We start from the raw sequence: 23,084 nt of genomic DNA, 5'->3' as shown, positions 1-23,084 counted from the left end.
ATCGAGAACATGTTACGCGTTTGTGCTATTGATTTCAAAGGAAATTGGGACGAGCATTTGCCCCTAGTAGAGTTTGCTTATAACAACAGTTATCACGCCAGTATTGGTATGCCACCCTATGAAGCCCTTTATGGACACAAATGCAGATCTCCAGTATATTGGGATGAAGTAGGAGAACGCAAGATACTTGGACCTGAACTGGTACAGCAGACAAAGGAAGTTGTTGAAATTATCCAGAAGAGATTGATAGCCGCACAAGATCGTCAGAGGAAATACGGAGACCAGTCAAGGAAAGACATGGAATTTGAAGAAGGAAGCTTGGTATTACTGAAAGTATCACCGTGGAAAGGACTAACAAGGTTTGGGAAGAAAGGAAAGCTAAGTCCAAGATATGTCGGACCTTTTGAGATCCTAAAGCACGTTGGCAAAGTAGCTTACGAGTTGGAGTTACCACCGCACATGGAACACATTCACAATGTTTTTCACATATCAATGCTTAAGAAGTACAATCCAGACTCCAGACATGTAATAGAATATGAGCCAATAGAGCTTCAGGCGGATTTGTCATATGTAGAAAGTCCGATAGAGATTCTAGAGGAGAGAGATAAAGTATTGAGAAATAAAGTGGTAAAGTTAGTAAGAGTGTTGTGGAGAAACCTAAAGGTTGAGGAGTCAACCTGGGAGTTAGAAAGTGATATGAGAGAAAAGTACCCTCATTTGTTTTCTTAAGAGATTCTGAGGACAGAATCCTTTTTAAGGGGGGGATGATGTAATATCCGGGATATATCGTGTAATTATTTTGATATTAAATAATTATTATACGTGTTCAGTATATATTCAGTGAATTAATTGTTAAATGTTATCTGTATTTGGATATTCAAAAATAATATTAATTGAGTATTTTAATTTTTATATGTCTAAAATAAAATATAGATAATTTCCATATCTTCCTAATTATTTTTATGATGATTTATGAATTTATAAGAATCATATAAAATTTATAAAATCTTTTTCCGGGTATTTAAAATCTATTTTATAAAAACGGGAACCAACCGACGTCACCCGTTGTTACGTTTTTGGAACCCGAAACTCTTCCGAGAACTCCTTCCTAACCTAATTGTAATATTCCGAGCATTTTCCATGTTTCGACTTTTTCGATCCGGCGTACGGTTTGTCCTGCGCGGGTCCCGGTGCAACATTTTCGATACAATATTCGTTTCGGTAAATCAATAAAACTCGTATTTTCGATAAACGGGAGCTTTTTATTAAACTATCAAAATTATCACTTTGTAGTACGTGTAACCAGGCGCTGAGACCAAGACCGCAGTACAAATTGTACTGATTTGGATAATTATCCCGAAAACCTATACTGTTTGGATCAGTTTTTATAAATAAACGTACCGATTTATATCCGGAATTCTCCAACGGGATACTAATTTTCCGTAAATATAAATAGCCTTTACCCGCATTTTATTTCGTATCAAAATCATTTGCAGACAGATAATTATATAATTTTCAGAGAAAAAAACCCTAATTTCATAAACTGTTCTAAGAATCAAACAAGCTTTTGGAGGTGTTATTGAATTCGGTTTGGAAAGCTCGAGTAACCAATCTGAAGGTCTTGAAGAGCTCTACCAGATTTTGTAATCCATACACCTGCAGAAATCAAGGTTATTTTTCTATAATTTTATTTTTTTTGAATTAATTTTAGTAAAAATATGAATTTTTGTTCGGATGATTGTTTGTATGATTTGATGATTGCATGTTGTAGAGCTTGTTTTCCTGATGATTTTGATATATTATACGTCTGATTTGGAGTTCAATAACATGTTCAAATTTGAGTTTGATTTTTGAATTTTAAAATTAGGGTTTATAACCCGTATGAATGTTCTTAATTGAAATTTGGGGGTTTCTTATTCTGGAATAGATTGATGTTGTGATATAGTGGGTTGTGTTCTCTGTGAAATTTGCAATCCAGTCGTATAAGTTTCAAGAATCAACGAGGTCTGTAGAGAAGGGAGTTGTGTTTTAAATATTTCCGAAGTTCGCCGGAAACTGGCAAACTTCACGGTCAAATTCCGGCCAACTCAGTGACTGTTAGGTTGATTTGTTGGCATGGGTATGTTCCTGGTGAAGTGTAGTTGTGATCTGGAGGTGGTGGTGGCCTGAGCACCCCTGGATCGTGTTCTCCGGCGAGACAAGGTATTTTCCGGCGACCCCCTGTAAAAATTGCAGTTTGGTACCTGAACTTTTGGGGACGATACAGTTAGGTCCCTGAAGTTTCCAGACTTTGCAAATTTAGGATTCCTGTTTTAAAAATGTTTGAAAATCATATTTCCTATTTATTTTTATTAGAAAAATTCGTTTTTAATTTCTGAAAATTCTAAAAATTATTATTTTAATTCCAAAAAATTATTTTTAATTCAAATATAAATCTGAATTAATTAGTTAATTAATTTCAGTTAATTTTTAATTGATTAATTGGTCAATTAATTCGGAAATTAATTGATTAGTTGATTTAATTAATTATTAATTGATTTAAATTAATTATTTAATTAGATTTAATTATTTAAAAATGATTTAAAAATTTTGAAAAATAGTTTCGAGCTTTAAATATTATTCCAAATTATTTCCAAGGCTCGATAATTATTATAAAATTGTTTCGAAGCCAGAATTGGCTAACCGAACCCTGTTTCTTAACCTGAAATTGATCCAACGACCCGTTTTAATTCCGAAAAATGTTTTAAAAATCATTTTAAATACCAAAAAGCCTATTTATGACCCGAAACTTCTTTATAAATGACATGTCGTTGATTATGTGACATATTATGTGTTATATGTGATTTGTTGGTTGACTGTTAGTCTCTATATTCGATGTGTACTTGTTTATTGCATAACTTTCAATCCGTTAATCGGATTTGGGTAAAACGAAGGGTAGATAGAAGTATGTGTTGAATAGAATTGTATGAGTTGATTATTGATAGATGCTTATGATATGTGAGCAGAAGAGGTAAAACGTAGGAAAGGGAAACAGGTAGTTGAGGAGTAAGGCGGTTGAGATTGGAAGCGAGTATAGTTTAGTAAGCTAACACCAGGCAAGTGTTCTGAACTTTCTCGAGATATTGTAGTGATTGATAGTCCTGTTCTAAATTGCAAGTACTTTAAAGCACTAAAACCCAAACCCTGATTCCAGTTTTGATCTTGAGTCATAAACCTGATTCTTTCTAGACCATTGATTGTTGTATACCTAAACCCGAACCACAAATATACAATATCATTCTGCAAATACATACAAACTATATACCAAACACTGAATCGAATTATCTTCACTAGTACAGAAAGGTCCTTCTGCGTCGCACTTTTTGCGTCGGTTGAATATAGAACCGACACTTAAACACACTTCAAGCATCGGTTGTAACTTTAACCGACGCCTGAAGGCATTTGTGCATGGTCTGTTGCGTCGGTCTTTGATACAGCCGACGCTTTTGACAATCTGTAGCGTCGGGCTTTAAAACGCCGACGCCTAAAATCATATATAGCGCCGGTCTTTATAATGCCGATGATGTAGCTTCTACGTACAGCATCGACATTTAAAGTGCCGACGATGTAGGTTTGGTTTAAAGCGTCGGCTTGTAAATGCCGACGCTACAAATTTGGTTTAAAGCGTCGGCATTTAATTGCCGATGCTGTAGATTTGGTTTAAAGCGTCATCTTCTAAATGCCGACGCTATAGGTTGTGATTTTTTTAAAATAATTTTTAGTAAAATTTTAAATAATAAAAATTTTAAGTATAGTTATGAAATATGAAATAAAATTAATAAAATTATGGATGGGAAATTATTAAAATCATTAAAAAATAGTAGAAAATTAAATATCTATGATATATTAAACTCTAAATTCTTTTAAAATATAAATAAAATTGAATAAAATAATTTTATAGTTACAAAAGAATTGAAATATTAATAATAAGTAGATTTGAAATTTTAGTTTTCAATTTTTATGAAAATTAATTGAAATTTTAATTTTATATTAATAAACACACATGTACTAGTGGATAATGCACTACATGCAAATACTCCCCCGGCCGTGTCCATAATACATGTCTTTTTTGAAAAAATCTTCCATAATAAAATTGATTAAATTATAGAGGGCTGACAGCATTTTACATCGATTTTCAAAATAGTTGCCAAATTTTTAAATTTTCAAAACAATGGCCAACTTTTTGTTCCGCCTTTGAAAAAAATGGCTGCCATCAACTCCCATTAAGTCTTCATTGTTAAATAATATATTTAAAGCGTAAATTATAGAATGATGGCTGTTCTTCGTACTTATTTTCAAAATAGTGGTTAAACTTTTATAAATTATTGAAATCTTTTTTCACCTTTTAAAAGAATGGTTTCGTCAAATTGCTACCCCGACTCACATCTTTATCGTCATAAAAAATATATAATATCGCTAAATAAATAGGTACAAACACAACTTATATAATTATCAGTTTTTTCACTTCTATGCTTTTTCAACCTCCTCACATAAAAATATGAAAAAAAAATTAGCAAAAAAATAGAGAAGAGTATCCACCCATTGAAAAAATTTATAATCAAAGTTATAATGATTTGTCAACCAACACCTAGTAGATCAATCTAGGAAAAATCTTTAAAACTCTTCGTACAATGAAAATTTAAAAATCTCATTATTTAAAAATTTTAAAAATGTAACCAATATTTTAAAAATAAGTGTGAAGTACGGCCACCAGTATGCAATTTACACTTTAAATATATTAGATAATGGAGAAGCCTTAACGGGAGTTGACGACAGCCATTTTATTGAAAAGCAGAAAGAAAAGTTGGCCACTATTTTGAAAATTTGAAACTTTAGCAACTATTTTGAAAATCGGTGTAAAGTACGACCAACACTCTGTAATTTACTCTAATTTTTTTAAACATAAATAATAATTTTCATCTTTACCTACATTAATTATATTGTATATTATAATGAAAATTAATCATATAATATATAATTGTGTAGAAAATAGATATGTACAAGTATTGTGCGATAATTAACCTCCAAGGGAGTATTTTAAAAAAAAAATATTTTAAAAAACAAAAATTGAAAATAACTAACTTATTACAAAAAAATTAATAAATAATATTTATATATATATGTTAGAGGTGTATATTTATTTATCTGTAGTTAGTGTCGAGTTTTAAATTATAAATTATGATATTTTTAGAAATATAATTTGTAGTTATGTAATTTAATAATTTTAAATTTTAGTAGTTATTTGATATCTTTAATAAATAAATGAAAAAATATAATTAATTTTTTGAAGAATATTGATATATAATTAGTACAAACAAGTATTATTTTAAAGTAAGTCTATAAGTATTTTAAATATTTAAAAATTATTTATTTTTTATTAACAAAGCAAAAGGGACTACCCTATTCTTCTTGCCCACTACTAGAAAAAGTAGAATAGACATCAGGGATTTAACATCGTTTAAAGTTACCACCCATGTAAAAAATATTTTTTACATCACTTTTCACATAACCCATGTCTAACGTTTATTTGGACATCAATTTCTCCTTCAACCGATGTCTTAAGCTTCCCTTAGAAAAAATCCCGCGTCTTCCCCCCTCACATTGAACCAAGCCTTAACCAAAATTCATCCCCCGCCTTGAACCAAAATGACAAAAACATAAACTTAAAACTCAAAATATAAACTCACTAAAAATAAAAAATCTAAAAATATAAAACTAAACACACACATGACTTATCAAACACTTCCTCTCACTCATCGAACACATTCCCCTGAAGAACCCTAGCTCTATTCAATCCCTTCAATTAGTTCTATTTTTACTTGTCTCAATCGCTAAATTAGCTTATCATCGTGTATTGCTCCTTTGTGCTCATCGTATGTTGCCCATCTGTGTTGTTCTTGCGGTACCGTGCCTGTATCATCTCCTCTATCTTTGTTGTGTGACTCTATGTTCAAGTAGTTAGATTGTTTATCTGGTTTGATTGTTAATCTCTTAGAAATTGTTGATAGGTTTATTATTTACTTAGGTTTTAGTAATTGTATGTACTCACTGTTGCAGCAAAGACAGCGCGATATTGAGTTTAGAGAGTCTGCTAGTGAGCAGAGACAACGGTATTTTAGTTTGGATTTTGTATTCACATTTTGATGGACTGTATCGTTAGCTTCTTTATTTCATTGATTAAATGTTGTATAGAGTACGTGAAGCTGCAGGTAGGATTCCGTTTTCTTATGTAAGTGGAGTAGATGTTACAATACATTAATAGCTGATTGGTAAATTTTATATGATATGTAATTTGTCTCAGTATAGGAGAGGTTGAACCAAGTAGTAATGGAGAAAAAGAAGCAATCTAGATCAGGCATGGAAATAATGAATCTACTTCAGGTAATGGGTTGCTATTCAACAATCCTAATTGAAGATATAGTTTTTTTTAAATGTCTTTATATATTTTGAATAGAAAGAAGGGCGGCAACATGGGACGTGGAATGGAAAGAAGGCTGGCAATAACTTCTATAAGAAATTGTATGGAGTTATTAGTATTAGTATTGCTATCAGGTGGATGCTTATGAGTCAAAAAATCAAGAGTTAGTTGCTGAGAACGCTGATTTGAGGGCATTATTACGGTCGATGCAGGTAATTTGTCCCACAAGAATTGATAGTTATTGTTTAAATGATGTAATTATCACTTGTAGAGTGAATTTGATGGAAGTGTCTGCTGTCTGGTATTCTCTTTATCAATGACAGGTTAGTGTGCAAGTCTGCTGACTATAAAATTTCGGTTACTAGTAGAGCTTTCGATAAGCTTACTATGTTTTGAAATAATTGTGTTTCTTACATTTTGCAAATCCAGTTGTTGTGTTTTCAATTTTGCGGATCAAGTGAATACAGAGGTATTTTATATATTTTATTTTTCATTAATCTAATATATTTTATATTGATGCTTGAAAGTTCTTGTTATATATAGGCCATTGTAATGTGTGTTGTGATTAATTAGTGATATTTCAGCCGGATATAATTGCCCCAGGAGTGGCTGGTTTGGCAGCATTTTCACCAGCTGTTTCACCTTCAGACGATATCAAATACGATAAGGATCTCTGAAATATAGTATATTATCGGGAATTTCAATGGCATGTCCTCATGTTTCTGGTGCAGCAGCTTATGTAAAATCATTACACCCCAAATGGTCTGCTTCAGCAATACAATCTTCCCTCATGACTACTGGTAAATTTTTTGTTTATTACATGATAAATTATCAAATTAAGCTGTGTTTGCATCAAACATTTTTCATCAAACAACTTAATATGTATGCCATGATCATTTTTCATCAAACAACTTAATATCTAGGAATGGGTTAGCTATTCATTAAGCATTTTTTTATTGTGTTATATTTTATACATCTCTATTCCAGTTCTGTTCAAATCCTTTCACCAATCTGAATGTTTTGGTTATGTTACAGATCATTTTCCGATCATGACTCATTTTCCGGTCATCACTGATACTGTATTATATAATTTAAGGTTAAGAAACATTGAATATTTCTCTTTGATCTTTTCGTAGGACTTGCTCTGGGCATTATTCGGCTGTTATATCCCTAGATTGTGAGACATTGCCTGCAGCAATTTGTTTTTAAAATTGTCTATATTTCATATTTTCATCCTCTGCTATAATTCATACCGCGATGTATCTGAACTATGCGTGACAGTGGTAAACCAGAAGTAGAAGTACTAGTATTCCACGGGCCATTATGTATTTTTTTGTTATCCCATATTATTAGAATGAGCTAGCAACTCCAGCATGATGCACAAATGATTCACATTTAAGAATCATGCGCCAGTGATTCGCATTTAAGATATGCACACAGTCTCGCACATCCCAAAATATTTTCAAGTCATGTGTGACTTAGCTGTGCAACCATCGTTGCTATGGCACATGCCAGATTTGTTTGATATATCGGCCAAAGAATTCCTATACTCCGGGTATTGGTCTTCACCCTCGTCTGCCCCCTGGTGTTAACAGAACCAGCTGTTAGTAATGTCACATTCCAAGGACATTCATCTATATATATAATAAAAAATCTCTGCTTATCAAATAGGCATAGGGGGTTGTGTTTTAAGACAAAAGGTTGTTTCGTTAGTCACTTGGTGGACAGGTTTGAGAAACAAGCTTCTTGGTGGTTTCCAGACGTGAAATGCACTGTTGGATACTAAACACTCACAATATACGTAACAATCTGGTTGTTTTCCCTACATCGCGTACTGTGATAGTGTTCTATGTGCCCTGAGATTCTTTCTTACTAGCTCTTAAAATGTTCTTGTTTGTTTCGTTTAACGATGAAAATTCCTATGGAACCTTCACAGGTCTGAATATGATCAATGATCATGGCATACATTTTGTTTGGTGAAATACATATTAAGTTTTGTGCTTGTAACTTCAAACATTTTGACTGTGATAAGTGGTTCCCCTTGGCATCAGATAATTATCAGCTGCAAATTCCTGATGAGGTCTTAACTGCATGTCTGCATATTTCTGCCTTTCTTTTCCTACTTCTGCTGGCTCTGTCATATCCTCAATATTTGTATTCTCTTCACTTTTAGATGCAAGTACAACCCCTTTCGAAGCTGCAGATAATGTAGACGATGGACCCTTAAGTTGCATACACTGAGCAGGCTCCGTAATCACTTCTCTAATATATTTATGTGTAAAATGAATCCTTTTTGCTAATGTTTCTTTGATTTTATTCTGGAATTTAATTTGTATGTCATACTCCAACCTTCAATCATCACCATATGTTTTTAATATTAAATCTGCCATAGTGATAATACTAGGAATTAGTACTAGACTACTAGTCCTATGTGTCAGCAATCAATTATTTTATATGTGCACATTTTATGATACTCTCATTGCCATTCCCCTGTACTTTCTCAGCTTATATATTCAAGCATGCTGAGAAGTCGTGTATTGTATTACTAAAAGCTGATTCAAGAGCAATTAAAAAGTATTTTGTGCTTAGGATTTTTTTGTACAATACAACAAAACTATAACCTCTGATACTGATTAAGAGAACATAAAGATGTCTCAGACAACTCTTCTAGTTAAATGATTTATTTATCAAACTCAAGTAAAATGCTTAAGATTAATTTACTTGCACTTAATATCAGTAAATAAACTCAAACTATATTGGCAACTTTGCATAATGTATTGTATAAATTTCATAATAAATATGAATAATGATGTATGTTTAATTCACAGGGCGTATAAATTATACGTACGAGAAGGTGGATTAATGAATAATAGAAAAGAATTTCTCTGGCATCATTCTGAGGTTCAGGTATTACTTGTTTACATGTTTGATCTTTTGTTTGTTTTTTTATACATAACTTGAAAAATGATGTTGCTCTATGCGTAGTGTCCTCAACAAGAACGAGGCACGGCTTGTGATTTTTTCGTTATGAGGTACATACACGACATAATCATGCTTTCTCAAAAAAATTCCACCATAATTGGAAAGTGGTAAGAAAAATAATCTCAACATTGTTTTACAAATATTGATCAAATAGAGATTTTTTTAATACTATGTCTGTTATGGATTAAAACTACTATATATAATTGCTGTATTTAATACTAAGGAACGTGAGCTTCGAGGCTCGATTTGACTGCTCTTGTGTTTCGTGACTCAATCTGCCTTAACAAGATGCCTACGTACCTTGCCGATTGCCAAGGATCAAGTCAAAAAACGTAGTTCTGATGGGTGGGGGTGAGACCCCTTATATAGATGTGGGAGTCCTTGAATTGGACTTGGTATAGGAGACTTGGTGGATAAGCCTCTGAATTAGGATAGACTTAGGAGTCCTAGGAAGTAGGAAGCTGATTCCTTATCCTTTTAGGTTCCCTTGAGGCTAATCTCTAAGGACTTATATCCTCATCGGGACTCTTTTCAACATCTGATTTCTCCCTTATTAATTAATTACGAAATTAATTAATAATCAGGGCTTTTTGGCCTTTTTTTATTCCACCAGGCCTGATCTGGTCCGTCAGGCTTAACCTTTCTGGTCTGAATATCATACATCTTCTTATTGGGCCTAGCAGCCCATTAATTATAAAACCAGGACTTATTTATCCCTATCATTTGCCCCCCAACTTTTGGGAAACATTGATTAGGTTTCGCAGAAGTTAAATCTATTCGTTCCCTTACAGGGTTTCGTTTTTGCGTAAAGTGTGGAGCGACCTACACATTTACAACGAATCTTCCTTTTATTCAGAAATTATCTTAATTTCCAGGAATTTTTCCCTAATTTTCTGGGATTTATCCTTAATTTTCTGGATTTTTCCCTTAATTTCTGGGATTTATCCTAATTTTTCTGGATTTATTCCTTATTTCTGAGAATATTAACATTTTTCAGAAAATATTTAAGGAATTTCCTTATTTTTCTGGATTTTTCCCTTAATTTCTGGGATTTATCCTTAATTTTCTGGATTTTTCCCTTAATTTCTGGGTTTTATCCTTAATTTTCTGGATTTTTCCCTTAATTTCTGAGAATATTAACATTTTTCAGAAAATATTTAAGGAATTTCCTTATTTTTCTGGATTTTTCCCTTAATTTCTGGGATTTATCCTTAATTTTCTGGATTTTTCCCTTAATTTCTGGGTTTTATCCTAATTTTCTGGATTTTTCCCTTAATTTCTGGGATTTATCCAATTTTCCTGGATTTATTCCTTATTTCTGAAAATATTAACATTTTTCAGAAAATATTTAAGGAATTTCCTTATTTTTCTGTAATTTTTCAGAGATTTTTCTTTTCTTTTTTTTTTTTTTTTTTTAATATAAAATTCGATCAGGAATCCATTCGGCCAGGATCCTGGTCGAATTACCCTTCAGTGTGCCTTGGTCGACTGAATTTCGAGCAGGGTCTATTCGATCAGGAATCCTGGTCGATTTTCGGCCAGGATTTTCACCCCTTCCCCCTTTTTTTTTTTTTTTTTTTTATTTAGCAGAAAATTTTCGACTAGGAATTTTTCGAGCAGAAAATTTTCGACTAGGAATTTTTCGAGTAGAAAATTTTCGACTAGGAATTTTTCGAGTAGAAAATTTTCGACTAGGAATTTTGTTGTTCTTTCGGTCAGGAGTCCTGCTTTTTGACCGAATTAACCTTCATTTGTTGCCCAGGTCGATGCAAATTCGGGCAGGGCTCATTCGATCAGGAATCCTGGTCGAATTTCGGCCAGGATTTTCACCCCTTCCTCTTTTTTTTTTTTTTTTTTTTACAATTTTCGACCAGAAATTTTGTTCCTTTCGGTCAGGAGTCCTGCTTTTTGACCGAATTAACCTTCATTTGTTGCCCAGGTCGAAGCAATTTCGACCTCCTGTATTTCGACCAGGATTTCCACATGATTCCTGGTCGAATTGGGTCATATTCCTGATCTTTTTATCCATTTCTCCCTGGACTTTATTTTTGGGCCACCTTCACTTAGCTGGGCCTTCATTCTTTTGGCCCATTATGACTGGATTTTGGGTTATGGGCTGTTAACCTTAAATATCTGGGCCCTTTTCTGGGCTTTTTAAACGCTTGGGCCCTTAGCTGGGCTTTATTTTTTCAAGGTTTTTTTTTTTTTTAGAATTGGGCCTCATTTCTAAGCCCAAATTCCAAACTCTTCTAATATCTTTCTGGATTCTTCCAAAATCTTGAAAAAACTCAAGTTTTTCTTTTGATTTTTTTACTAGAATTCTCTTGAATTTTCCAGGAACTTCCAGAACCTTCCAACTTTTGGGCCCAAATGGGCTTTTTAAGGTCCATTACCCATTTATTTCTCCTATATATAGGTGGGATGAGAGTGTGATTCTTCACACCTCTCATTTCATTTCTCTTCACCTACAACTTTCTAATCTTCTCCTCTCTCAAATCCACTCCTTCTTCCTCCCAAGTCTTTTCCAGTCTTTACTAGATGGCCGACAAGAGTTCCGAGAGGGCGGCCAAGATAGCCTCGGCTTCAAAACGAGGTAAGGATATCGAGATCCGCTCTTCATATATGTCTTTAATTGATATGATTAATACTAGGGGGGATGAATATCCTTCCACTGCACATCTCGACTCCTTTAATCACTGTAATACTTGGCATAACATAGATTTCAATAAACTAAATGCTCGTTATAACGTCCCTCCTCCCTTTAGACTAGTTCCAGTCTCTGGTGGTGACCGTACTTGCCACTGGAGGCCTGATACTCTCTTCATCTACACCGACGCCCTTAATGCTGGGCTCAGGTTCCCTTTTCATCCTTTTATCCCTCATCTTTTGGCTGACTTACAAATTAACCCGTGTCAGCTTCCTCCAAACGCCTGGAGGAATATTCTATGTTTTATGGTTTGTTGTCTTAGGGAGGGCTTTCCTCTTTCTGTAGCCGTTTTTAGGAAAGTCTTTCAATGTTACAATAGTTCTTCCAATATTTGTGGCTGGGTTTATGTCAAACAAAGGCCCAAAAGCAAACATATCTTTAACAGCGCCTCTATTCCGGATAATAATCCAAATTGGAGGAATAGTTTCGTCGGGTTACGTTGGGAGAATGGCGATTGGGGCACGCTCTTTCGATCTTCCTTCGGGAAGGTCAGTGATGGTAGCCTCAAATCCATTCACTTAACTCCTGAAGAAACTATCATTTATAATGGGCTCACTCAGGATGATGGCACCACCACCAGCTGGACTCTTTTAGAAGAGTTTTCCCTGATTCATGTGGGACTATCCTCTGTTTCTCAACAGGGTATTTCTCTTCCCTTCTCAATTTTTCTTTATTTCACGCATTATTAACATCACTTATTTTGTCTTTTGCTTTGTTTCAGCTGCTAAGGAGATTAACGAGGACAATGTCCCCTTGGTCGAGGAAACAGCTAGGATGAAGAAAGCTCGGTTAGCAGGCCTAGACACCAGAGGAAAGGCGACAGAGCCTATCTTCTTGAGAAAGCACAAGGAGCCTATGGGGGAGGCTTCAACTGAAGGAGCTGAGGGCCATAATGCTCCTATCACTGCTGCTGCCCCTGCTGCTGCTGCTACAGGCGCCTTTCAGCCTCTCTGGGGATTCCGCCGAGGGGATACCGTGGTTGGTTCCACGAAGCATGCTTGGGATTGGTCCTACCATAGCGTGACCCCAAAGGACTTTACTGATGTGGTGGCCACCCCTGACCTTGAGAGGATTAAGCTCATGGGAGCCCAGTCTCTGGCTTCGGTATGCCTTCTCTTTTTTAAACTTATTTCTCGTTCTTGTAGCACTTTCTTGCCTTATACTTTGTTAATTGTTTTGTTTCAGTCTAACGCCTACTTTCAAGGCGCTGTGAGGCAAGCCGAATCATGGAAGCGGGCTTCTGATAAGGCCGATAATGCCCTCAGGAGGCAGCAGAAGAAGTATGCTACCCTGGAGAAGAAGCTCAAGCGCAAGGAGGAAGAACTCGGAGAGTCTAACGCCGAGCTGGTGGTACTTCGGGCGGAGAAGGATAAAGCTATAGACAATTATCTGGACTCGGAGGAGTTTGCCCAATCCATGAGGATTAGGGATGATTCAGTCTTTCCCGAGTTTTTTAGGACTGGCTGGGACACGGCCCTTGGGACCGTGAACGAGGCTTGTCCTGATATTAACCCGGCGGACTACATCTGCCCTGACGATGAGGCTTTGCTACAGAGGTTTCGTACCCGAGTAGTTGTCTCGGATCATGTTCCTCAGGATCCACTTCTTCCTCCTCCCGAGTCTTTTTCCAGACCTGCTGAGGATGACAGCTCTTCCTCCTCCGAGACGACGGAGACATCTAGCGAGAGCGGAGAAGACGATGATATGGACGCCGAGGGCACCTCAGCTCCTTAGAGCTTTTTCAGCCCTGCGTGGCTTTTTTTATTTTCGAGACTTTATTTATCAAACTTTTGTAACATCTATCAGATCTATCTCATTTATCACCTTTTATGCTTTGCATCCATGCATTTGATTTTTATTTGTTAGGCCACAATCATACTTTGAAGAACTTATGAATTTCATAAAATTGTCTGGGATTCGTCCCTTACACAAGTCTTAATAAATTTCGTAATAAAACTAAAACATATAAATCCTAAGCAAGCAAAGCTTCAAGGTGCTTTTCAACCTACTCGCCATCCTGACGAGTGAGAATCGTACTTCGACCATCTTACACGTAGTAAACCTTCAGGTTTTGTGCGTGCCAGGTTCTCGGGACTTCAAAACCATCCATAGTCTCCAGCTTGTAGGTTCCTCTACCCTGAACGCTCTTGACTCTATACGGCCCTTCCCAATTTGGGGCAAGCTTTCCTTTCTGTCCGACACCAGAAGCCTCTATTTTTCTCAAGACTAGGTCACCTTGTTTGAAAAACCTCTCTTTAACCCTTAGGTTGTAGTAGAATGAAGCCTTTTTCTGATATTCTACTATCTTTGCGTGTGCTTTATCTCGTACTTCATCGATTAAATCCAGGGCTAACTTCTGCCCTTCCTCATTTTCTTTTTCATCAAAAGCCTGAATCCTTGGAGAAGAATGTGATATCTCCACGGGAACTACTGCTTCCGCCCCATATGCCAACATGAAAGGAGTTGCATCTGTCGTGACTCTACAGGTAGTCCTATAAGCCCATAATATGGGAAGTATCTCATCTACCCAATTATTTCTCGACTTTTCGATCCTCTTCTTTAGTCCATCCAGGATTATCCGATTTGCTACTTCCGCTTGCCCATTGGCTTGCGGGTGAGCCACAGAGGTGAATCGTAACTCAATTTCATTTTCTTCACAATACTTCTTGAATTCCTCATTGTTGAATTGCGTTCCATTGTCAGTGACGAGGATACGGGGAATTCCATATCGGCACATAATGTTTTCCCACAGGAATTGTGCAACCTGCTTAGTTGTGATTTTGGCCAAAGGTTTGGCTTCGATCCACTTGGTGAAATAATCAATGGCTACAATCAGAAACTTCCTTTGTGCTGTGGCCATAGGAAAAGGCCCTAGAATATCCATCCCCCACATAGCAAAGGGAATAGGTGAGTTGATAGAGGTCAGCATCTCGGGGGGTTGTCTGGCGACTGGTGCATGCTTCTGACAACGATCACACTTCTTTACGTATTCTTTGGCATCAGCCATCATTTCTGGCCAATAGAAGCCTAAACGAGTTATCTTATGAGCCAAGGCCCTGCCCCCCAAGTGTTGCCCACAAATGCCTTCATGCACTTCCTCAAGAGCCAAGCGTGCCTCATCGGGCCTGAGACACCTCAAGTAAGGAACCACGAAAGATCTTTTATATAGAATCCCATCTATCAAAGAGTACCTTAGTGCTCGAACAGTTAACTTCCGTGCCTCAATTGTATCGCTTGGCAACCAACCGGTCTGAATGTGAGCCTTGATGGGATCAATCCATGACGTCCCCAAGCCTACGGGAGCCACAAGTTTAACATCTATGCTTCGTGTCTTCAAAACACGGAAGTACACACTTCCTGAACTTTCTTCAATCTCAGATGAAGCAAACTTTGATAGCGCATCTGCTTTAGCATTTTCTTCCCTTGGAATGTGTTCAACATGGCATTCATTAAATTGGGTCATCACAGCCCTTACTAGGCGAACATACTTTGCCATCGTATCATCCCTTGCTTCAAATTCTCCCTTTACCTGGGATATGATCAACTTCGAGTCTCCACGGACCTTTAAGTTTTTGACCCTAAGTGTCCCAGCTAGACCAAGGCCAGCAATCAGGGCTTCATACTCTGCCTCATTGTTTGTGGTTGGGAAGTCTAGCTTCATGGCATACTCAATTAAGAATCCATCAGGGCTTTGCAAAACCAACCCTGCTCCACTGGAATTTGTTTTTGATGCTCCATCAAAATAGAGAACCCAATATTCTTTTTCCTTGTCCCCATTGTCGACTCCCTTGTCTTGAGGTGTGGTATCTTCCTGCCCCCCGACTTCTTGGTTGGGTATGGTACATTCCACCACGAAGTCAGCTAGTGCCTGGGCTTTTATGGCCATACGTGGCTTATACTTGAGATCGAACTCTCCCAACTCTATTGCCCACTTAATTAGTCTCCCACTTGCCTTGGGACTGTGAATGATATTTCTCAGTGGCTGATTTGTTAGCACTTCAATTTGGTGAGCTTGAAAATAAGGACGCAGCTTTCTTGAAGCCATCACCAAGGCTAAAGCGAATTTCTCAATGGCTGAATAATTCAACTCAGCACCACGCAAAATTTTGCTGACATAGTATACGGGTTTCTGGACTTTCAGTTCCTCCTTAACCAATACCGCGCTCAAGGCGCTTTCCGAAACAGCCAAGTACAAGAATAAAACTTCACCCAGAACTGGCTTGGCCAACAACGGGGCCTGGCCCATATACTTCTTTAACTCTTCAAATGCCTTCTGATTTTCCTCACTCCATACAAAGTCTTTAATGTTCTTTAATGACTTGAAGAATGACAAGCACTTGTCTCCTGACTTGGAGATGAATCGTCCTAGCGCAGCAACCCTTCCTGTGAGTTTCTGAACATCCTTGACAGTTCCATGTCCAGGATTGCCTTTATTTTATCGGGGTTAGCCTCAATTCCCCTCTTTGAGACCATCAATCCCAAGAATTTTCCAGATCCTACTCCGAAAGCACACTTCGTGGGATTCAACATCATCTTGTGGTACCTCAGGACCTCAAAAGCTTCCCTCAAATGGGTTATATGATCAGTCTTTACTAGACTCTTGACTAGCATGTCATCAACATAGACTTCCATAGTCTTCCCAATAAGATCCTTAAAAATTTTATTCACCAACCTTTGATAGGTGGCTCCTGCATTCTTGAGACCAAACGCCATAACAAGATAACAATAAACACCAAAGTCAGTGATAAATGATACCTTTGGAATGTCATCCTTATGCATTTTGATTTGGTTGTATCCGCTAAATCCATCCATGAAACTCAGCATCTCATGTCCAGCGGTGGCATCAATCAAAGTATCAATTCTAGGCAGCGGAAAACAGTCTTTGGGGCATGCATCATTCAGATCGGTGAAGTCTATACACATCCTCCACTTTCCATTAGCCTTCTTCACCATTACAGGGTTTGCTAACCACTCCGGAAATTGAATTTCCTCAACGAAACCAGCCTCTAAGAGCTTTTCCACTTCCTGCTTTATAGCCTCTTGTCTTTCCGGGGCAAAATTTCTTTTCTTTTGTTTCACTGTCTTCCGGCTTGGATCCACGTTTAACTTGTGGGTAATTAACCCCGGGTCTATGCCTGGCATATCAGCTGCTGACCATGCAAACACATCACTATTTTCTTGCAAAAATTTCACTAACTTCCCTCTAAGGGGCTCCTCTAATGTAGCTCCAATGAAAGTCATCCTCTCAGGATTCTTGGGATCTAAAGGAACCGAAACCAATTCTTCTGCTGGCCTTCCTCTATTTTCATCATTTTCTCGAACATCCATATCTTCAATAGGAAGAACCTGCCCCCCGACTCCATCTGCCCTCAAAGAGGCCACATAACAGCTTCTAGCCATCTTTTGATCTCCCCTCTCTTCTCCAATCCCGTTTCGGGTGGGGAACTTCATGACTGAATGGTAGGAGGAGGGGACTGCCTTGAAAGCATGTATCCCTGTTCTCCCCATGATAGCATTATAAGTTGAACTAGCCTTTACCACCACAAAATCCAGCATCTGCGTTGCTTGCCTAGGCTCCGTACCTATGGTGGTTGGTAATTTAATTATCCCTTCCACAGGACATTCTACTCCAGCAAATCCATATATCGGCATGTCGGTTGGTGTCAACTGGGAGTCGTTATACCCCATCCTTAGAAAGGTGTCGTGGAGCAAGATATCCACAGAAGCACCATTATCCACAAGGACCCTCTTAACCGGGCTATTTCCTATTATCGGCGTTATGACCAGCGGGTCGTCATGGGGAAACTTCACACCCTCTAGGTCGGAATCATCAAAAGCCAATGTTACTTCTGTCCTGGCCCTCTTCGGGGCTTCTCCAACAATATGCATAACCTCTCTAGTATATGCCTTTCTGGAATTTTTGGACAATCCAGCAGCAGTTGGACCTCCAAAGATCGTGTTTATCACAGGCCCTCGAGGTCTCGGCCCTCCATAAATGGTGTTTATAACTGGTCCTCTAGGTTGGGGATTCCGCCCCTGATCATCTTGGTCCCTCCTACGATCTTCAAAGTTCTTCCTTCCATTATTGTTTCTGTCTCCTCCATCTCCAGTATACTTGTTCAGCCTTCCTTTTCGAATCAAAAACTCAATTTCATCTTTCAACTGCCTACACTCATCGGTGTCATGGCCAACATCTTTGTGAAACCTGCAATACTTGCCCTTATCTAGCTTGGCGGGATCAGCCTTCAAGGGCTTAGGCCAGCGAATATCTCTGTCTTTCTCAATCTCCATCAAAATCTGACTTCTGGGGGCATTCAGCTTAGCGTATTCAGTGAACTTTTGCCCAGGTCCTCCCTTCTTGGGGGTTGAATCAGGGTTTTGTTCAGTTCTAGGATACTTATCCTTAGCGATATACTCCAAATCAGTTTTTCGTTTCTTGCCTCCAGTGGGCTCATTACTTACTACGGTCTTCCTCATACTCTCTTCAACCTTGATATACTTCCCTGCCCTCTCTTGGAGCTGCAACATGCTCTCAGGGGGTCGTTTGGCCAAAGACATCTTGAAAAACTCATCCCTAGTTCCTTGTTGCAGTGCTATCATGGCTACCTTATCATCAAGGTCTGGGACTTTTAAAGCCTCCTTTGTAAAACGATTTAGGTAATCTCTTAAGGATTCTTTAGCTCCCTGCACAAGACTCATAAGAGATGCTAAACTTTTCTCATGGACTCTTCCACTGATGAATTGCTTAATAAAAGCCTGACTTAATTCTCTGAATGATCCAATAGAATTTGGGGGTAGGCGACTGTACCATCTTTGAGCCATACCCGACAGGGTTTGAGGGAAGGCCCGACATTTTATAGCATCATTCACGGGTTGCAGCAGCAGTGCATTAGAGAATGTCCTAACATGATTAGCGGGGTCTCCCGTGCCATCATAGGCTTTGATAGTGGGCATCTTAAATTTTCTTGAGATATGGGCATTCATTATCTCTTCTGTGAAGGGTGGAGTTGGATCATCAGGATCTCCAAGGGGAAGGAGATTGCTTGGATCAGTTCTTGGGACAGCAGCCCTTCTTCTTACCGGACCATCCAGGTCTATGATAGGAGGAGGATTTCTCCCCCTAGGAGGTATGTGGGGTCTGGTGGCTTGGTGAGCCTCCAAATCACGCCTCAGCCTTTGGATTTCAGCCTCATGAGCCCTGATCTTTTCCTGCACTTCTTGGGGATTCGCCCCTGGGGTGCTTTGGGGGCGTTGCCTTCCATCGGCCATTGGCTCTTTCCCAGGACGCCTCCTTCTCGGGGCCACTTCATCATCCGAAGATTCGGAGTCTCTCTCAGTGTATGGACCAGAAAATTCCCGATCCTCAGGGATAGGATCCAAACCTTGTATATAGGGGGGCGACCGCCCTCGTGCTTCGCTTCGCCCAGCATATCCACTTCCTCCAACCTCAGGGTGAAGGGGCATCCCATAAGGGGGGTTAGTAGTAACAATAGTTGAGTATTCATACCCGACGGGTCGAGAATTCACAGGTATATGTATTTGTTGAACTTGAGGATTCGTACCTTGAACAGTCGGGGGAGTTGTCCCTTGTGGCTGAGGATGAGTTGCCCCTGTCTGGGCTTCCCCCTGAGTAGATGCATAAGTTGAATGGGGAGGAACCTCCACGGTTGATGAAATCACCTGGGTTGTCCCTGATGGTGTTCCCTCCTCCAGAGTGCTGGTTGTTCTCCGTGTTCTCGCCATGGTTGTTGTTGCGTATTTCCCACAGACGGCGCCAAATGTTATGGATTAAAACTACTATATATAATTGCTGTATTTAATACTAAGGAACGTGAGCTTCGAGGCTCGATTTGACTGCTCTTGTGTTTCGTGACTCAATCTGCCTTAACAAGATGCCTACGTACCTTGCCGATTGCCAAGGATCAAGTCAAAAAACGTAGTTCTGATGGGTGGGGGTGAGACCCCTTATATAGATGTGGGAGTCCTTGAATTGGACTTGGTATAGGAGACTTGGTGGATAAGCCTCTGAATTAGGATAGACTTAGGAATCCTAGGAAGTAGGAAGCTGATTCCTTATCCTTTTAGGTTCCCTTGAGGCTAATCTCTAAGGACTTATATCCTCATCGGGACTCTTTTCAACATCTGATTTCTCCCTTATTAATTAATTACGAAATTAATTAATAATCAGGGCTTTTTGGCCTTTTTTTATTCCACCAGGCCTGATCTGGTCCGTCAGGCTTAACCTTTCTGGTCTGAATATCATACATCTTCTTATTGGGCCTAGCAGCCCATTAATTATAAAACCAGGACTTATTTATCCCTATCAATGTCTTTCATATTTTGAAGGGTCTTGGTTCAAGGAACTATACCAAAAAGGAAATTAAAGAGATACGAGAGTTTTGGGGACAGTTTTTACTTTAGAATGTTTCTAACAAGGTAATTTCTTTTAAATTTTTAGATCCTTCATTTGTGCTATAAGTACTTGATAGAAGAATATAACCATTTTATACTTGGATGTGTTGGTTGATTTTATTTGTTTACAATATGTGTGGAGAAGCATAAAAGCATTTCTTACCTTGCTATTATAAACATTTAACTGAAATATAGAATCTTCGTGCTGGTTATAATTTGCATGATTATGAATTTATTATTTATTGAACATTTCAGAGAAAAATGAGAACGGAAGGTCAAGCATTTAAAAGCATCCCATGTTCGTGTCAAAAGACAATATGTAGTTTTGCCATCTCGATTTACAGAAAGAAAAGGGGGACTTAAGGGGGACTTGAAGATTTTGAAGTACTTGTTAGGGGAGACACATTATGTGTTATTTTATCTGTAAGGGAGCCATAATAGAAAAAGTTGGATGGTATTTGTAATTCAATATATACTTTTCTTCCAAGATTGGTATATTTAAATTTTCTAAATTTATTGTAATATATAATTTTTAAGTTGTACAATTTAATTTTTTGTTGTATTGTATTTTTGGGATGTTAATATTAATTGTATAATGAAACAGGTTTATAGAAAATATATAAAATATTAATAGAAAACAGGAAAAAAATTAATTTTTCAGTGACAAAAAGTGTCGGCACTCTAGCTAACCGATGCTATTGATGAGAAGCAAGTCTGTCGGCATTTTTGCTAACCGATGCATTTGGTGAGAAGCAATAGCGTCGGTTAACAAACAGGTGAACCAGCACAACAGGTGACAAGCAAATGCATCGGCATTTTAGTGAACCGACGCAACATGTGAGAACCAATAGCGTCAGCATTAGAAATAATTGACGCAATTAATCAAACCAAAATCATCGGCATTTTATCCAACCGACGCATTGTGAGGCGACAAATAGCGTCGGTTATATATATAACACCGACGCTATAAATCAACCTATAGCGTCGGTTGATTAACTTATGACGTGTGTTGTTTAATCGACGCAATAAATGTTTCTGTGTCGCTCGTTTAACCGACGCTGTAGGTCCATACCTATAGCGTCTCCCACACTTACTTCGCAACTTGACCGACGCCTTAGTGCTGTTTTAACCGATGCTAAAAGTCCAGTTTGTACTAGTGCTTCACACTCAAACCATTGTATCCTAAGCTTTGAAAGGAAAAATCCTTGAAACCTTGAAAACTGATTTCTTTGTTATCCAATTCTTTCATTACCCAACAGCTAAGCTTTGAAAATGCCATATTGATCCTCATGAACTCTGAAACCATTTCATTATGAAACATCCAATATTGTTAATGATTCTATTTATTGTTTATTATTGCTTATTCTGTTATTATGCTAGAATTGGATTGTTTTTATAAAAATTGTGGACCAGATTCGTGGTCAGACCATATGATGGTCAAATTAGGCCAATGTGTGCCTTGGATCCAGTAGTTAGAGCAATGTTGTGTGCTTTGCTCGGGGTTAGTGCGTGACTGATCAGCAGCCTAACCTTGGTTTTTAAAATGAAAGTATAATGTCCAATTCTAAATCATAATTCATTGTTCACTTGATATCGTAACTATTTTCACCTAATGATCATTATTCTCAGTTTTATCATTGTGACTTGCTGAGCTAGTTAGCTCATTTGTGCGATGGTGTTTATGTTCTTTTCCAGTTAAGAAGGAACAGGTTGGTAACGAGGATCCCCAGTCCAGCGCGAGAGCTAGGGGTTCAGGTTGATCGAGCTGAGCTAGTAGTCTTCTTTTGGGATAATATAAGTTTGTAAAAGTTTTTAATGATGATTAATACTCAGTTCTGAGTTTGGATAGTTGGGATTTGAACGGTTTGTAATATAAGTGTGTGTTCGGCTTGTGTGCATACTTTAACCTGTTGGGGTCTGTGGTAGTTGGTAAGTAGGGTCACTGCATATTATTATTATCTTTATTATTGTTATAAGCAGGTTATAAATAAGTTGTGTGTGGACCCCAAACTTCTGACCCGGGTTTGGAGGGCGCCACAACATTCGATATGGAGCTTTAGATACAGGTTTCGTTTTGAGTGCTAAATCAATTGCAAACTCAATCTCTCTTTCAAGAGGTAACCCTGGAAAATAATCTGGAAAGAGATCTGGAAATTCATTGACAATTGGAATTGCTTCGAGAGCGGAAACTTCTTTGTTGGTATCTACACATTGGCCAAATACGCCTCGCAACTCTGACGCAATAAATTTTTCAATTGAGCTATCGTTAAAAACTTCTTTTCCTGCTTATATCCCCGAAATATCACCTTATTCTTATTATCCAATGTCTGAAGTCTCACTTTTCTATTCTTACAATCAATCTAAGCGTTATTCTCTGACAACCAATCCATTCCTAAGATAACATCAAATTCTCCCAACTTAAAAGGTATCACGTTGGCATAAAAATGATGTCCTGCTATCTCAATGTCACATCTTGGACATACTCGGTCCACGGGAACTTGGTTCTTATTAGCTAGTTCTATCATT

The 23,084-nt window shown here is 37.8% G+C and overlaps 2 protein-coding genes across 18 annotated transcripts; both read left to right on the top strand.

Moving 5' to 3' along the window:
* The first annotated feature begins 5,752 nt into the window (after window positions 1-5,752).
* Window positions 5,753-21,093, top strand: LOC141664082 (uncharacterized). 17 transcript variants are annotated; one of them, XM_074469949.1, is made up of 11 exons: window positions 5,753-5,941; window positions 6,097-6,149; window positions 6,341-6,420; window positions 6,494-6,669; window positions 6,887-6,926; window positions 7,042-7,257; window positions 7,493-7,553; window positions 9,286-9,364; window positions 9,443-9,546; window positions 20,493-20,582; window positions 20,814-21,093. In XM_074469949.1, the coding sequence occupies exons 6-11, from the start codon at window positions 7,161-7,163 to the stop codon at window positions 20,821-20,823; spliced, it is 441 nt and encodes a 146-aa protein (XP_074326050.1). In that variant the 5' UTR covers window positions 5,753-5,941; window positions 6,097-6,149; window positions 6,341-6,420; window positions 6,494-6,669; window positions 6,887-6,926; window positions 7,042-7,160; the 3' UTR covers window positions 20,824-21,093. The 17 variants fall into 17 exon arrangements, 10 of the variants coding, with proteins under 10 accessions (XP_074326050.1, XP_074326052.1, XP_074326049.1 ...); XM_074469951.1 differs by lacking the exon at window positions 6,097-6,149 and having other exon boundaries at window positions 6,592-6,669; XM_074469948.1 differs by lacking the exon at window positions 6,097-6,149.
* LOC141668880 (uncharacterized) lies at window positions 12,879-14,045 on the top strand. Its single transcript, XM_074475924.1, has 2 exons — window positions 12,879-13,250; window positions 13,332-14,045. The coding sequence occupies exons 1-2, from the start codon at window positions 12,921-12,923 to the stop codon at window positions 13,878-13,880; spliced, it is 879 nt and encodes a 292-aa protein (XP_074332025.1). The 5' UTR covers window positions 12,879-12,920; the 3' UTR covers window positions 13,881-14,045.
* Window positions 21,094-23,084: the final 1,991 nt, after the last annotated feature.

The sequence above is a fragment of the Apium graveolens genome, chromosome 6 (genome assembly GCF_009905375.1).
Source record: "Apium graveolens cultivar Ventura chromosome 6, ASM990537v1, whole genome shotgun sequence".
Lineage (NCBI taxonomy): Eukaryota > Viridiplantae > Streptophyta > Magnoliopsida > Apiales > Apiaceae > Apium > Apium graveolens.
Note: the sequence above shows the minus strand (reverse complement) of the source record. Positions and strands in the feature narration are given on the sequence as shown.

What these genes read in the sequence shown, in the direction of transcription:
- LOC141668880 (XM_074475924.1), top strand. Translation starts at nt 12,921, where the DNA reads ATGAAGAAAGCTCGGTTAGCAGGCCTAGACACCAGAGGAAAGGCGACA. An exon ending in GAGCCCAGTCTCTGGCTTCG is followed by an intron (nt 13,251 to 13,331) that starts GTATGCCTTCTC and finishes GTTTTGTTTCAG; the next exon opens with TCTAACGCCTACTTTCAAGG.
- LOC141664082 (XM_074469951.1), top strand. Translation starts at nt 7,161, where the DNA reads ATGGCATGTCCTCATGTTTCTGGTGCAGCAGCTTATGTAAAATCATTA. An exon ending in GGCATCATTCTGAGGTTCAG is followed by an intron (nt 9,365 to 9,442) that starts GTATTACTTGTT and finishes CTCTATGCGTAG; the next exon opens with TGTCCTCAACAAGAACGAGG. An exon ending in TCCACCATAATTGGAAAGTG is followed by an intron (nt 9,547 to 20,492) that starts GTAAGAAAAATA and finishes CATATTTTGAAG; the next exon opens with GGTCTTGGTTCAAGGAACTA.